General features: G+C 35.1%; 1 protein-coding gene across 1 annotated transcript; it reads left to right on the top strand.

Annotated features, from left to right (window-relative positions):
- Positions 1-43: 43 nt before the first annotated feature.
- LOC123313598 (proteasome adapter and scaffold protein ECM29) lies at positions 44-15,968 on the top strand. Its single transcript, XM_044898546.1, has 23 exons — positions 44-197; positions 388-518; positions 574-690; positions 749-1,017; positions 1,088-1,220; positions 1,940-2,079; positions 2,152-2,418; positions 2,628-3,065; positions 3,322-3,529; positions 3,580-3,778; positions 3,864-4,202; positions 5,226-5,536; positions 7,668-7,992; positions 8,370-8,544; positions 8,602-8,890; positions 10,093-10,335; positions 10,391-10,512; positions 12,041-12,260; positions 12,314-12,629; positions 12,692-12,969; positions 14,712-14,875; positions 14,984-15,513; positions 15,599-15,968. Exons 1-23 carry the CDS (start codon positions 173-175, stop codon positions 15,814-15,816), a joined length of 5,457 nt encoding a protein of 1,818 aa, XP_044754481.1. The 5' UTR covers positions 44-172; the 3' UTR covers positions 15,817-15,968.
- The last annotated feature ends 940 nt before the right edge of the window (positions 15,969-16,908 follow it).

The following is a 16,908-nucleotide window of genomic DNA, read 5'->3' as shown; positions in this document are numbered from 1 at the left end:
TACCCGTCTCTTTAAACAGCCTGTACATGACTGATATTGTGGAGGAGCAGCCTGTATCTATGGAAATATGTTGACACTATTAACATTTAAACGTCAGAGACGTCAAAATAATACTTAACCTCACTTGTTTTTCCTGACAGTCATCAGAAAATTTAGAATTCATAAATTAAAAATGGGCTCAAGTAAAGATGAATTAGGTAAATATTTTAATGAAACTTATAAGACAGTGCTCATTGAATGTAAAGTCCTCCGAATTCGTTGAGGTTGCCGTATAATGATTTTTCCGAGCATTGAATGAAAATTCATAAATATGATCGTGAATTTCCTTGTAATTTCTTGATTTATTAATAATGAATACTTTGAAATTGAATATCCTATTATTTACAGAGCTCTTTGAGCGTGTCTTCCTCAGACTCGGCTCGACAGAAACAGATCAACAGCTTGAAAGTGTACTGGGAAAGTTTTTAACTCCTGTTTTACTCAAATTAGCCTCTCCTCATGAGCAAGTGCGTAAAAAGGTAACGTTCCATAAATTATTCAACCTAGTTAGTAAAAGAAAATAAATGATCCTAGGTCATGGAGTTACTCATTCACATAAATAAAAGACTGAAAACTAGACCATTGGTTCAACTGCCGGTGGAAGCACTTCTAACTCAGTATCATGATCCTAAAGCTACTTCTTTTGTGATAGTAAGTTGGCAAGTAGATTATGTGACACAAATGCTAATTTCAACTCTTTACATTTCAGAATTTTTCTATTATTTATATCAAAACAGGGTTTCCACGTTTACCAGTAGAAAAACAAGTTGAGCTTGTTCCTGCAGTTCTGAATGCTCTTAAAGACAAACCGCAGACTCATGTTGATAGTTTACTCTTCTTACTTCTGCCTCTTTTAGACAAGGTAAAGGTCCCAACAGACCCAAAACAAACACCTTCTGTTTTTGGTCTGGATGAAAAACAGGAATTGAGCAAACACTTACTCGGCTTCTTATTAGATGTTCTCTTATTACCTTATGGGTAAGAAATAATGAAATATATTACATATTTTTCTTTCAGAAAGCTTCATTAGCATTGTTTTCAATTCTAGTGCTGTGGGCCCTAAAACAGAGTCACAGTCTGAAAATAATAGTCCATCTTTAACTATTCCTCCTGCAATGAGTGAATATTCATTTAAGAGAGTTACTACTGAAAATCCAATGAAGCCAGATGAGTTAGAAGAGGTAAATTTATTATGTGAAATGTAGTTAAAAAGCAATAACTAAGCATAAAGATCCGAACCTTAGATTCGTGAACCATACATTTAACATATAGTCTTTCTTGGGACTTTGTTCATTTAAAGGACTTGGTAGTTCAAACAATGAATTTAATAACATCAAAATTTGAAGGAAAATTTAAAATTGATTTTATCAACCTGTGAGGAAGCTGTGAGATCTTCAAGCAAAAGTAGATTGAAATTTTGATGTTATTTAATTCATTTTTTCAATCAAGCCCTTGAACTGAACCAAAAACCCACAAAAGAATATATTATATGCTTATAAATTTTGATGTAATATTGAAGTAATTTTAATCAATGAAGGAATCAGTATGAAAATGATCTTAAGAAATTTTAGATTGTGAAGTTATTGCTTATTTTATTTTTTATGTTAACAACCATTTTTTATTATTTTTTCCCATTATTTTATTTCGTTAATGAGGTTTAGTTGCTTACTCGATGAAAAACCAATATTTTTCTTCTTGAAAAGCTTTTAGGCTTGTTTCCATATTGATTCAATGTGAATTAATTCAATAGGTTCGAGATCAATATCATCAAACTGAATAAAAATGTTCAAACAAAATTTATCTAGGTGTATATCGCCGTTCAATATAAACTAACAATTTCCTTTCAAGAACATTCATTGAAATTATATCATCTTTTATCTTTTATGTTACATTTTTTCAGGTGAAGTTGGGTATTGTGAAATTCCTTGCACATGGAATTTTTAAAAATGAGGACATCATTTTGCATTTTATTGTTGCATCTTCAGACACAAGATTTAGTGTAGCAAATTTAGCTGAGACTGAAGTAAGGAAAATTATAGGGTAAGTAATGAAAAAAATCTCTAAAATTGTTAATTATGCTTCAAATCTGCATTATCAGTATTTTATTTCTAGGACTATCGATTGGAGTTCTTCTAGTGTTTGCTTACCAATATATATAATGTATTTGGGAAGTCAAGGAAATGTAAGACAGGATCAAAAGAAATCCCCTGCTAGTATAAGAATACGTTTGAAACTACTTCAATACCTGTGTAGAGCAAAAGATAATGGCTTGATTTTCCCGATGTGCATCCAAGTAGTATTTGACTCTTTGTATGGAAATAATACTAACACAAAATTAAAGGGTTTGGCATTGAATTTTACGAATAATATAATAAGAAGGTTAGTTTGACAATGAGATAGGGCACTAAACAAATTGTTAAAATCATTGGTTGTCATTGGTTACCATGAAGCAGACTAAGTGTTTTTTAGAAGTGGTAGGTGTAAAGGTTTTCCTGCCTTACAGTAACCAACGGCAATTAACAACTTTGACGATTCGTTGTTAGAGTGCCCTATTTTCACCCTTTATCTGACTGGATTCTCATTTGAAGTGGCAACATGAGCACTCTTAAAAAATTGGCATCCGTTCTTCTTGGGGGGCTTCAGAAATATACAAATGAAGGTGAAGAAAATCAGAAAGGTCAAGCATATGTCTTGATAGGTCTTTTGGCACAAAAATTTCCGGATTTGGTGTACCATAACCTCACTCTGTTTGAACACTTTTTGCATAACTTGGAAGAAGCATCTGCTGATTTGAAATTGCAAATACGTGAAGGACTTTTGAGCTTTATTATAGCTTTCAAGTATGATAGTAACCCGGATGAAGCAGATAAAGATGGAAGGCTCAATTTAATTTATGCCTTAGTTAAAAATAGGTGCAATTCTGAAGATGTCTTAGTACGATTTGTAACTGTGAAGGTATTGGCCTGTGTGTTTCCTCCCGATCATGTACCATCTAAGCTTCTACTCCTGCAGGCTTGTGGAGATATGTGAGTATTCTTGATAATCGCTTTATCACTGGAAAACATTTGAAACATTTGTCGAAACACAACTTGAAATTTCAATTGAAATTTTGAGTTTAATGTTTCTATATAAAAAAAATAACAATACTGCTAACTTTTCATTGGGACATCCTGTATGGAGCACCTTAAAAACATGAGGATATACTGTGTATAGCTGTATTCAATTTAATTATTTCACTCCATCATTCAATACTTTAATTTATATATTCTAAAAACATTACAGGAAAGATGAGGTGTCTTCAGAAGCATATAAATCTTTGTATGGTCAATCAAGAAAAGCAGACATCAATCTTTCAAATTTGAGTGACAAACATGTTACACTCCCCTCATTCACAGCAATTATTAAATATATTGAGAATGAGGATAAGAGTCAAAGGAAACAAACTTCTGGAAATGAACTACTGCCATATACAGTGGATGTTTGCAAGGAGGTAAATATATCCATTTGATTTTTGATGTGATTGACAATTTTCAATTCCAGGTTCTCATATATGTTAGATTGTGTCTTATTCAAGATGCAAAAGTGCCTTTGGTGAGGGAAATCATGAACCATCCTTGCGATGACACTCCAATAATAGCAGAACATTTGAGAAAAATATATTCTGAGCCTGCTCAAGAAGATTTTGAAGCGTTTAATAATTATCTGAAGCTTTGCAGACAGTTGTTGATTTCAAACTCAGGTGAGTTTTTCCTCATACCATGTATTATTCAATACTTTCTCTCTTTTTAAATTTTATTTACTTTAAATTTTATTTCCTTTTTCAGCAATTGAGGCCCTTGCTTGTTTAGTTGAAGCAATCGGATGTCTTCCTCAATATTCATCCGTTCTCTCTGAAGACACCAACTGGATAAATGATCAGTTGCTGAGTTCTGTCAAAACTGAAGTTAGAGAGTATGCTTCAGTTTTGTATGGACTTCTTCTGATGAATGTAGAACAGAAAAAGTTCGAAGAGGCTATCCAATGTTTAATTAAACAATGTAATCACAAAACACTTGAAGTTCAACATGGTGCCCTACTAGCCCTTGGGACTTGTTTAGAGTCAAGACTACGCAGTAAAACAGGAAAGATGGACAGTCTTGTTTCAAATGTTATTTATATACTAAGTAAGCTCCTTTGACTACTTTCTATATTTCTTCAAATATAGGTGGCCCCACCCCAGACGCGGCGCTAATTTTGGGGGAGTAAATGAAGATATTTTGAAAATCTTTTCTTGTGGTGTGTGTAGGATGTCCCAAAGCACAATTTAAAATTATTGTCATATATACAGGGTGTTCGAAAACAAAGATTTAGACCAAAGTTACACTTTTTTAAATGTAACACCCTATATTTGACCTCAAAAATGGAATGGCAAGTTCAAATTATGATGAGTTTCTTCAGATTACTTTATAGCTCAGAAGCACCCTTTACAGATAATGGCGAAAAATCGAAAATATGGAGTTTTTTTTAAATAGCAATTAATGAAGAAATTGGTTACGCCAGCGATACAGACAGACTTTTTTCGAGTAGACAAGTTGGCTACTCTTACATATAAAAGAAAATTTCAACTCGGTAGTATACACAGTGGTAATAATTAATTCTCAAACATCAACTACAAACAATCGTCGAAAACTTCCTTATTTAAAATGGCACACCCGGTATTTCTATATCTCGTTGAACGTAAAAATTAATTTTGAAACTATATTCATAAAATTTTCCTATATCTAAACCTGATAGTTTCTGAGCAATTTTCGATTTTTGCTTTAAAACTAGCAAACCATTTTCGCCATTATCTCGTAAATGGTCCTTCTAAGGTATAAAGTGATCTGAAAAAAATCATCATAATTTAATTAATTATTTATTTATTTGCTACATTGAGCTTGCTATTCCATTTTTGAGGTCAAATACAGAGTGTTACATTTAAAAAATGGAACTTTGGTCTATATCTTTGTTTTCGAAGACCCTGTATATATGACAATAATTTTAAATTGTGCTTTTAAACACCCTGCACACACCACAAGAAAAGATTTTCAAAAGATCTTAATTTACTCCCTCAAAATGAGCTGCTTCTGGGGTGGGCCACCCGGTATATACATTTTTTAGCCACTTATATGAATTATTTACATGTAAGTGGTTTTTTTACTTTTCAGACGATTTCCTGAAAAACAGCAATCCTCTCTTATCCGGAGCTGCTTGTAGCAGTATAGGTATTATAGCATCCTGTGCATCCTTGCCCATTGATAATGGGAAAATTAATGAAAGTCCAAATGCTAAAAAACCAGCTACTGAAGCCATAACTAAAGTAGACTTGTTTGGAAACCTTCTCAATATCATGAATAATAAAAAATTAAATACCAAATTGAAGGAGAAAGCCGCAAGATCTTTGGGATTGCTTTGTGTTGGTGAACGATTTCCGCATGTCAGACATGTTCTGGAAGGGTTATTGGACACAGCAAAAGAGGTATTGATGTCTTTACTTTTGTTTCTTCTCTATATCAGTTTGAAAATGCTGAAAGGGTATGCTATGAGAAAGGGGAGGACTGTAAAAATGCAATCGCGCAGTTCGAGAATAATTTTATTACAGTTGATAATTTTTCAATAATTAACTGGACTTGTTTTTATGTGAGCTGCGCCTATTTAATCGTGTCTACGAGGTAAGAGTGTTTTCGTCGGGAACGTCACCGGCCACGAATTCTATTTGTTTTGTATTGATGGTGAAAAAAAACTGAATTTCCGAAATTTTCAAAAGTTCGGTTTTTCGCAAAATTTTATAGTTTTTCGATTATTGTATTTTTGTTACTAACTGTTGTGAAATCTTATTAATCTAACCCGAAAAACTCTACATATACCGTCAAACGGGGTGAAGTGGATCAAAAATCGAGATTTTTTAGCAATAAGATTCAAAGTATCAGTGCGAGTGGGCTGGCGTTTATAATATAGATTCTATGATCCTTTTGCTACCGATTAGCCTATTTACCATAATTTTTGGCTGCACAGTTTTTGAAATTTTTTTGGTTGAAGTGCGATCCACACATCATCCATCACATTTTAAAAATCAATGGATATTCAATGGCTATACGAGGGTAGAAGTGGATCAGATGAAATGAAAAAATAATATATTTTGAATCCTTAAGCCCGTTTGCAACAGCCGAGAATTCTCTGGAGAATTCTCTACAAAATTCTCGCAAGAAAAGGGCGGAGACTATTTAGTACGCAACTGAACAGAGAATTCTACCGAAAGTGCGTATGTAACGGTACATAATTCACGGCGCATGAAATCTCGAGTAAATTTTCTAGAGAATTCTCGGCTGTTGCAAACGGGCTTAAGACCAACAGGTGCTGTGAAATCAGACCTAGAACCATTGAAAAAAAAATCTTTATTCTTTCTGTGTAAAACTAAACATGTTTTGTTTCAAAACAAAATACAATAAACAACGAAAATAAATGGATCACGCCTTCATAGTAAAGCAGGTAAATAATAAACAAATTAATTCAGATGCATAACAACCGCAGATAATGAAATTAACGAATGTTACGATCTGAATCGAACTAACAAATTACCATCGCTCGAAGTATTACCAGAAATTTCATTTCGTCGACAAAGAATAAATGCTGACCATGGTTTCGGTCTTATTTGACCTCATCAGAGCAACAAAACTCATTCGTCAAAGAAGTGCTATGAATTGCCGGCTCCTTTTATTCCATTTCTGTAGCGGGTATGATGTATAAATACATCGTACCGACATCTGACAGAGAAACAGGAACCAACCCAATTCAATTTCCTAACTCTCAGAGCGAAGATAGCAGTATGCATGTCTTCATATAGGTGGAGATTCAATTCTCTTTTATTTGGCTTCCAGAGTAAAGATGTGCCAGCCACGTGTAACTTGCTTCAGGTGGATTTTGCTAATTATTTGGTGCCTTTTCACAAGAGCTATATCCTCTGCATGCGGATATACCGAAAGGGTATTTTTGCGACATTGGCCTATACGCAATATGGTCAAAATTGACATATGATTGGTGATCGACTTCACCCCTCACTTTTGAATGATGTAACAAAAACAAATATTTTTTTTCCTAAAGAACTGTGGTGGTACATTTGATTTCAAAATGGGGAATATCATTGCAACTAGTTTTTACATAACTTGTAAAAGTTTAGGTGAGAATAACTATCGTAGTTATCGCCAAATATATAATTGAAGTTGAACAATTGAAAAACTTTTTATTCGAGAGAGTACGAAACTTTTTTTTTGTGAGAAAACTAACCATCCAGAATTGTATCCAAGGCACGAGTTAGCAATCTTAGGAGGTAACAGTAGATCCAGAGTTTTTTTCGCGGCAATTTAGGGTCTTGTCTGTGAGTTACGCTATAAAATATGCGGAAAAATACGGTTGATCCACTTCATCCCGCTATATCCATTTCACCCCGTTTGACGGTAATTATTGCAAAAAGAAACTGGATTTTTGCCGAGAGGTTTATTTTGCACTGTTAGACTATGGCTCTTTTCTATGTATCGTAAGTCCCATATTTACAAGATTTTTCCGAAGGGGTAAATTGGATGTCCTGATGTCGCATGTCGTTTTCATTTCAGACTAAAGATGTCGAAGTCCACTTAACCATTGGTGAATCATTAGTAATGTGCGTACAGACTGTTTACTCCCCGGAGGCCAGAAATAAGTGGTTTGACAGAATTACTGAATACAATCCAGAGGAAAATGATGAATTACCAGATGAAAATCTTGATTGGCTACTGGGTCAATTACTGAAACTAAGTGAAAATACCAATCCAAATTCTAGACAAGCTTCTTCCATTTGGCTTCTGGCTGTAGTAAAAAGTTGTGGTAAAAGAGAACCCATTTCCAATCGTTTGGATACATTGCAGAATACTTTTCTGGGACTTCTTGGAGAAAATAATGGTACCTATTCGTTATAGTTTATCTTACTCATCGAATAATTTAAATATCTGCTTGGTAATGTTTTTCTTCTATAGAAAGGGAACAATTTTTTTTTTTTGGGATAGTATCAAAAACCAATTGATATTTTTTCATTCTGTAGTAGTTTAACCACGAAAAAATTCAACTATTTCCTGTGAAATTTTTTTTCGGTGTTGACATAAAATAGTATGTACCTGTAGATATCTTGCTTATGTTTTGAAAACTGGGTGTATTTTGATCTCATCTTCACGACTATATGTTGGTCAAGTTTACAGTGAAATACCCTGGATTATTACAAAAAATAAGTAACTACTCATGTTTGCAAGATAATGTTTTTTAAATAACTTTGTACTTTTCAGATATTGTTCAAGATGTTGCTGCCAAGGCTCTCTGTGTTTTCTATGATACTTATAAGTCAGAAGAACTTTTATCTGCTCTAGTTCGACAACTAACTACTGGCGCTAGGCAAGTTCAGCAAGTTTCAAGCGATACTAAGTTATTTGAGGCTGGTCAGTTGGGTGCCTCACCGACAGGGTAACAATTGAAACTACAAAATATTGAATTGAAAATTAATATTATCGAAAATTTCAGCGGAAATTTGACTACATACAAAGAGCTGTGCTCCTTGGCTTCTGATCTGAATAAACCCGATTTGATTTATCAGTTTATGCATCTAGCGAATCACAATGCCATGTGGAATTCCAAAAAAGGTGCAGCATTCGGGTTCTCCACAATTGCAAAGAAATGCGGAGAAGAATTGAAGAACTATCTGCCTGTCATCGTGCCAAAGTTGTATAGATATCAATATGATCCGTCGCCTAATATTCAAAATTCTATGCACAATATTTGGAGGGTGCTGGTTTCTGAACAACAGAAAGTGGTGAGTTTATACTTGGATCTTGATTTGTCTTACGATGATATATAATTTAAATATAATTCAAGTTTTAACAGCATGCAGGCAAGAATGGGGAAATCTCCTCAATTTGGGTTATCACAGCATATGCAAGTTTAAACTGAATAATCATGAATGATGCACCGCGAAAACTATCCAAAATCATTCTTCAAATATGAGGTTTTAAAATTTAAATCGCTTGGTTTTAAGTTTACGATTTGGCAACAGCGCCTACTTAAAAAAAAGTACAATGGCTTGTTTATAAAATAACAGCTATTGATTTACAGCCATCATAAGGTGCGTACTCACTGGCAGGCCTCAACAGTAACCGGCCAGTAAATTTTACGACCTTCCTCGTTCGTCGCAGACAGCCATCTTTCTATATATCTTAAAAAGATATCTCATCAAGATAGTGTATTTGTTGTCCTTTAATATCACCCATATTTATTTCCGTCGATGTTGCCAATTTGTGCAACAGAAACGAAACGCTTTAAATTTTAAATACTCATCTTTATTTTTCATTTTTAAGTAATGATAATAATTAAGTAATAATAATTTTTTTTGGGAAACGGTTGAAAGGTTATTTCAAAATGTGACGTTTCAAAGATATTTCATAAAAAATAACATCATTTTCGTCAGAAGGAGTATTCCCTATTGAATTCTGAAAAAAGTACCTCTTGATCAGGGAGTTGGAGGTTCGAGTCCAGCTTTGGGAGGTACTTTTTTCAGAATTCAATTCTTGACTGCATGCCGTTAAAACTTCCATTATACTTGATTTGTCTTTCATGTTTTATGATATTTATGGGATAATACAGGGGCGGTTTCCACATATGTGCTGCAGAGCTGCAGAACCACCGATATCTTTCAACAAAATAAGTGATTTTTCTGAAAAACGATGATAAAAAAATGAAAAACGTTGATATTTTTAAAATTTTTAACATCGCCTGTAAAAGTGTGTTGTTGAAAACTGTTCTGAGCCACTACCGAAGCAATACAAGACATACAGTTAATGTGGTCAATTACAACAAATTTTTTCTGCTCTACAATCATAACACATCAGCCAAATATTGAAAATAGAAATTGATCTTTTTCAGAAGTAAAAGATGTTCGAATTCTTACGTGCTCACTTATATATAAAATTAAAGAGAACCTTACTCAGAATGTACGATCTCTTTCTTTTAAATTCTTAGGTGGAACAATATTTTCACGAAATTCTCAAAGATCTCATCGAAAATTTGAACTCTGGCCAATACAGAGTTAGACAATCTTGCTGTCTGGCTATCCAGGATCTCCTGAGGAGTTCTGGAAATAAGTCTGTTCATGATGCTGTGAATAATATGGGAGAGTTGTGGACCAAGTTGTTCCGAGTAATGGATGATCATCACGAGGAGACCAGAACTGTTGCAACTAATACCGCCAAAGTTTTGAGCAAAGTATTATCCCCATCCATTGTCCAAATAATATGTCGGCTAATTATTTCAATTTTAGCTTTGCGTTCAAGCGTGTGGTGAAGCACAGGGAAAAGATGGGATAAAAATGATGGAAGCGATATTACCGCCTTTGTTGGATGATGGTATTATGAGTAGTGTGGCTGAGATACGTTTAGTGAGGTTAGATTATTTTTGTCTTCTCATTCAAATTGTTTCAGCTCAACTCACATTGCATTCGTTTCTTGATTGTCTTTTTCAGTTTAAAATTTGATAAATATGTAGGTTAAGCGGTTTCCTAGGCCGCTAAGATTTTGGGGCAGCATTTTGAGCTTTGTTAACTAAACAATTCACAAGTGTAGAAATTCAAAACTCCCAATAAAATCAAAGGTGCTCATAAATATCCTGGTCAGCTTCATGACAATGCGGCAAAAATGTAGAACGCATAGACAATTCACTTCCATAAAAGCAGTCGGTTGGCCTTCGGAATGGAAACAATATATACGAATATGTGAGGTTACGACGCTTGTCAAAATCTCTACGTTGTCCGTTCTCAATTAAAGACTTGGTAATAATGTATTTTTCTAATGTGAATTTACATCAGAAGGTAAATGGCTTCGAAAATTTATAACGAACATAATTAACGTTTATATAAACTGATTGAAAGGATTTTTATCTATTTATATGCATATTGAGACCATTTACAACAGCCGAGAATTCTCTACAAAATTTCGGCAAGACAACGGCAGAGATTATTTTGTACGCAATTGAACAGTGAATTCTACCGAAAGTACGTATGTAACTGCAGATAATTCACGGCAATTATCTAGAGAATTCTCGGCTGTTGAACACGGGCTTAAAGTATATTTATTATTTATGAAAGAAAAACATTTTTGACACATAGGTAATATGCAGATGCTTGAGAAGTGTTAAATTTGGTTATTCTCTTGGACGTTACGACATAAGTTTCGGTAAATCCAAGTTTCATCTAGGAACCCAAATCTGATATTTTCAAATTTGAAGGAAATTCATACTCTTTATTGACTATCTTCCTGATAGTAAAAATATAAAGATAAAATATAAGTCGTTTAGATTCATATGAAACATACTATAAATTTACCTACATCGAATATGTTCGATACCGTCTGATAAACGATTTTAAAATATCAGGATTACAATAAGAATGGGTAAATTCTCAATCAAAATAGGAGTTTCTGGTACATTTTTGCAGCATAAAAAACAAGTTGGTAAATGGTTATGGCAACATTAACGACATTTCATGTGTGCATCCTTACCCCGTTCTAGTTACCAAAACTTAGGAAAACGGCCAGCCTACTGCTTTTGTAAAAGTGAATAGACTGTAATTAATTACGATAATAAATCTTATCTCATGTGGAAAGATTTTCAAATCACAAGAATTGTTGAAATGGCCACCTCCAGCTAGGATACAAGCTACCAGTCTTCTCCCCATAACATTTAACGTCCTGTATATTGGAAACAAAGAATTTCCGGACATGAGCATGCAAGACCTTTCTGTCTACAAATCACTCATTTATCGTGAATTTGTTTACCACATTTGGGAAACACCCTGTATACTATGTACTGGACACTTGATCAACGGGTAGATCGTTATCATTTAATGACTATATTATATTTCCAAAAGCTTATAACTCTTGCTATAATTACTCTGACAAAAAACGATTTATTTCAGTCTTCAGGCTATTTCGCAATTGGTAGATTTGTGCGGAAAACAAATCAAACTTTTCCTGCCGACGATTATACCGGCTCTACTGAAAGCAACTGGAGATCTCGAGTCAAGCAAACTCTCCTATCTGAGTACAAGGTTAGGAGGAACTCAGTCACAAGAGATAGTCGATGATGCTAGAGCTTCTATGGCTAAGTCGTACTTCACAACAGAAACGGTTTCAAATGTATGTACCATGGAAAACCTAATTTTCTGATTACTCAAGTTGTGCCGTTCCAGAGCTTACAATATGTAGATAATTCCATACTTGAACAACTCATCCCAAAGATCATTGATTTGATGAAACAGTCAGTAGGATTGGCAACAAGAATTGCTTGTACACACTGTATAACATTGCTAATTGTTCAGATGGACGACGCCATGCAACCATATTCAAAAAAACTAATCTCAGTTTTAACCCGCGGTTTGCGAGATAGGAATGCCGCTATAAGAAAAAATTACGCTATGACCATTGGTTACGTAGCATCTGTAGCTAAAGATTCGACCGTTGAGAAACTGATAGAAGACTTGGATCAGTGGTATATCGAGGGAAAAGGTACATTTTAATCTGAATTGAATCACCCCGTTGATTAATCTACTGAAAAAGTTTCATTTCAGATGCATCAGTCAAAACGGCTGTGGCTTATGCCATTCAGTCTATAAGTGTTCAGAGCCAGAAAACAATGAAGAAATTTTCAAGTGTTCTATTACCTTTAATTTTCTTCGCAATGCACGACGAGAAAACTCCAGATACTATGAGCACCTTGCAGATCTGGGAAGATCTCTGGTCGGATAATACTGTTGGAACAGAAAGTGGAATAAAACAATATCTACAGAATCACATCAGCACTATAAAATTAGCTTTAGAGATGTCGTATTGGTCGACAAAAGCACAGGTGGGATTTTCTTAATACAGTTTTATTTTTTAAGAGTAATGAGTCAATTCTATTGTTTTTTTTAACGCCTCTTATATGGAGTTATATGATCCATGCGGGTTAGACTTAAGTACGGGAAGTAAAGTAAATAAATGGAGTGTAGAAAGAGGGAAGAGTTATTAACAAGGCAGGTGAAGGTTCGCTCTCCGAGAAAGTGTCCGGTAGCTTAGTGTTTCAAAGTCTGGATGCTCCAGGTATAAAAGTGCGGCCCTACCAAGCCGTTCTGGATGTCCGAACCTGTGGGATTAAGCTGTTCGCCGAGTTCCCTTGATAGGTTTCTCGGGCCGTGGCTTAATAGAGTTACGGTAGTATCTATAGAAGTATCTATAGAACAGTGAAAGATCGATCACGTCTGCAAAGGACGTCTGCTTTTTCATTATCGCGTCTGCTTAATCCTTACTTCAACTGAAATATACTAACTGACAAAGAAACTGCAACACCCAGAAAGAGCTGTTTAAATTTGAAATTTTCTTTGGTAAAACATAGTATATCAAGGAGTAAATGATTAAAATTCGAAGAAAAAAACGAAGGGTTTACAAATTTTTTGATTAAATTTGTTATTTATGTGTGTGTCCACCGCAGTTATCTATATACTCCCCAACACGTCCTGGCATTGATGCAAGAAGATGGTCTATTTCTTCTTGAGGGATACTTTCCCAAGCTACCTGTACTTGTCTAAGAGCCGCCGTGGGGGCTGGGGTAAATTTCCAAGCCTTCTACCCATGATGTCCCAAACATGCTCTATGGGCGAAAGATCGGGGGATCTGAGCGGTAATGGCAAAATATTCACATGGGTCGCTTCAAAAGAGTTTAAACTAACTCTGGTACTATGAAGTCGAGCATTATTTTGCTGAAATATTGGATTCTCGAGCCGGTTAAGGTAAGGGAGAACATATGGCTCCACTATTTCTTGAAGGTAACGCAGCGCTGTCATGTTACCTCGAATAAAGACTAAAGGTGACCTACTTCCATGTGCAATAGCACCCCATAACATAACACCTACTGTACGGTGTACATGACGCTCAACATCAAAATGAGGTTCACGTCTTTCTTCTCGACGTCGTCTTACCCTTCTTCGGCCATCATGTGCACCCAAGGAGAATCGAGATTCATCAGAAAAGACGACCACAAGATGGGGTCGATAATGGTGCAGTCCAAAAGACCTTGTACCGGCGGTAAACCGTTCGAACAGTTAAAGGATGGCCTTGTTCTCCTAACCACTCATCAGCCAAAGATCGAGTTGTCGCAAATCGGTCTCTAATGGCCATAAGTCTTAGACGCCGATCTTGAACTTCATTTGTGCCCCTTCGACATCCGGTGCCTACTCATTTTCGATTTTGGCCATTATCAAACCACGCTTCACAACATCTCATAACAGTAGTTGGATTTCTGTTCATACGGTTTGCGATTTCTCGAAATGACAACCCCGCCTCCCGTAAACCAATAATTCGACCTCTTTCAAATTCACATAGCTAGCGATAAATTCCGCGTACACGTGCTCTAGGCATTTTAACAACAACTTAACATCGACATTGGATCTCCTCGAACAGCTGGTTTGCAAAAAACGACTACAATATTCAAGTAACGAAAATGTTATGTTCGAACTTCGTTGGCATTCGAACTGATAATACCACATCTACATTGATGTTTTGGTACAATATTAACTCCTGAACTACATTTCATTTTAAATCAACACATTTCAGGCAGCAAATGCAATTACAACATTGGCCAATAAAATTGGATCAAACTTGGATATGAACAACCTCACTTCTTTGATCGATATTTTATTAAATAATTTGAAAGGAAGAACTTGGAATGGCAAAGAGAAACTTTTGAAAGCTTTAGCTAGCATATGTACCAATTGCAAGTAAGTTCTGAAACTCTGCGCCAAAGTAGAAATCGAACATCCATGATAATAATCTCAAGCTACCAATTACATCATTTCATCTTATATTAAAGTGTAAACATTTTTAAGAGACTCCATAAACTCCTCAGAAGACCTAAAGAAACAAATAGCTGAATGTATGTTGCAACAATGCCAAAAGGATAATATTCCCTACAAAATTGAAGCATTAAAAAGTTTGGGCGATATTCTTTCGTCACTAGAACTTGATAAATTTGAGGAAGTGTATGGCATTGTTAAAAATATACTTATTGAAAACGGGGATGGTAAAGACAAAGATGAGGAAGATTTGTCAGTTGAAGAAATAGCCAAAAACAGGGAAGATAACATACAGTTGAAGTGTGCATCCTATGTAACATTGGGCAAAAGTTGGATTCCGACAACCAAAGGAACTCAGGAAAAATTCAGAGAAATTTTTGTTAGACACTGTATGGAATTCTTACCAAAAATTACTAGAACAATTCAAATGAGTGTTCTGGAGGCCATGTATAACTTTGTTCAAAATTTGAAACTCTTGGAAGATAAGGATTTGTCTGAAGCAGACGAGCGAAGTTTGACGTGCATAGTTGATCAGACGGTATTAATGCTGGGGTATTCCTTGGGTAAGCTTCTCATCACTTTCTGATATAAACTACAAATTCATCTTCAAGTCAAATCTCAATTCGCTTATGTTTTTGGTATTTTCAGCTATACCTAAATATACAAGACTGAGGAAGGAATCTTTGAATATCGTCACATGCCTTGTGAAGAAACTATCGAAACATCGTGAATATATGAAAGTAGCACATCTTTTTGGATCAGCATTGCCCGAATTAGAAGTGGATTCAAGCCCGGAAATCAAAACCAGGATAAGAGATATAAAGTTAATTATTTCTGGTAAACACTTCGAAAAGAATAATTGTTGATATTTTATGTTTCAAATTATTATTCTGTACGATGTAATATATATAGTTCAATGATGTGTTAAGAATTATGATCGATTTAAATTTCACTGTTTTTCGCATTGAATATCAAATGTATTGATTATGGTCAGTATGAAATAAATACTAATAACTAATTGCTTCGATTGAATTAATTTCCAATTAAATCATAAAATTTCATTATCCCAATATTTGAAACAGAAGATATACCTTTGAAGTAGATCAGAACATCGGTAGATTCAAGAAGCTGCTATACTAACTTTGACCCAGAGTACAGTGACTTTATACCCCCCAGTCACTGTAACTCAGAGGATGATAAAGTAAGTCAAGGGTGTGTTCTGTGCAGAGGATTTGCAAGCGCCACAAGCACGGAACTTCATGAGTGAAAACTCCTGTCAAAACACAAAGAATCTTCTCTGTTTGTCTATGTAAACAAACAAGTACTAACTCTAGTTACAAAAATCGACACCAGGTGGCGCACCGTTTGTCTATGCTTTCCAGTCATTAGCTGGCCCGAGAGCGTACCGCTCCGAATTTTGACCGTTCCAGTACGCGGGGCGTGGTTAATTTGACAGTTTGTTAGGAATTCCTGTCAAAGCAAGAGCGTGAAGCTCCACTGCGTCAAGCCTCGGGGTTTCGCGCACCTGACTCGAAAGCAGCGTAAATAAAAGAAGACTATCGATTTGAGCATCTTCTGAAATTTATAAGCAATCTACGAGTACTAAACAAAACGTAGTTTTTCGTCGAGGATATATTGAAATCGGCAGCATGACTTTCCCGTGCCTCGTGAAAATACACTAAAACGGCTTTTCAAACTTTTAAAGCTTTAATCTCTAATGAAAAGAGTATTTGAGTGAATAACTCAATGAACAGCATCTCTTGCTCCATTTTGTCATTTCAGAAACGCTACTTTATCAACTCTTTTTACATACATTTTTTTTTGTGTTGAAAATAGTTACCCAGTAGAGTGTTCGCCATGTTTGGGCACCGTAAGGTTACCAAGAACAAATTCATTCGTATAAATTTATAATTTTCCAAAATAAAAGCGTTAAAAGTCATCATTACGCTTCTCAAAAT

The sequence above is a fragment of the Coccinella septempunctata genome, chromosome 5 (assembly GCF_907165205.1).
Source record: "Coccinella septempunctata chromosome 5, icCocSept1.1, whole genome shotgun sequence".
Taxonomy (NCBI): Eukaryota; Metazoa; Arthropoda; class Insecta; order Coleoptera; family Coccinellidae; genus Coccinella; species Coccinella septempunctata.
This window is presented reverse-complemented; position numbering and strand designations above follow the sequence as displayed.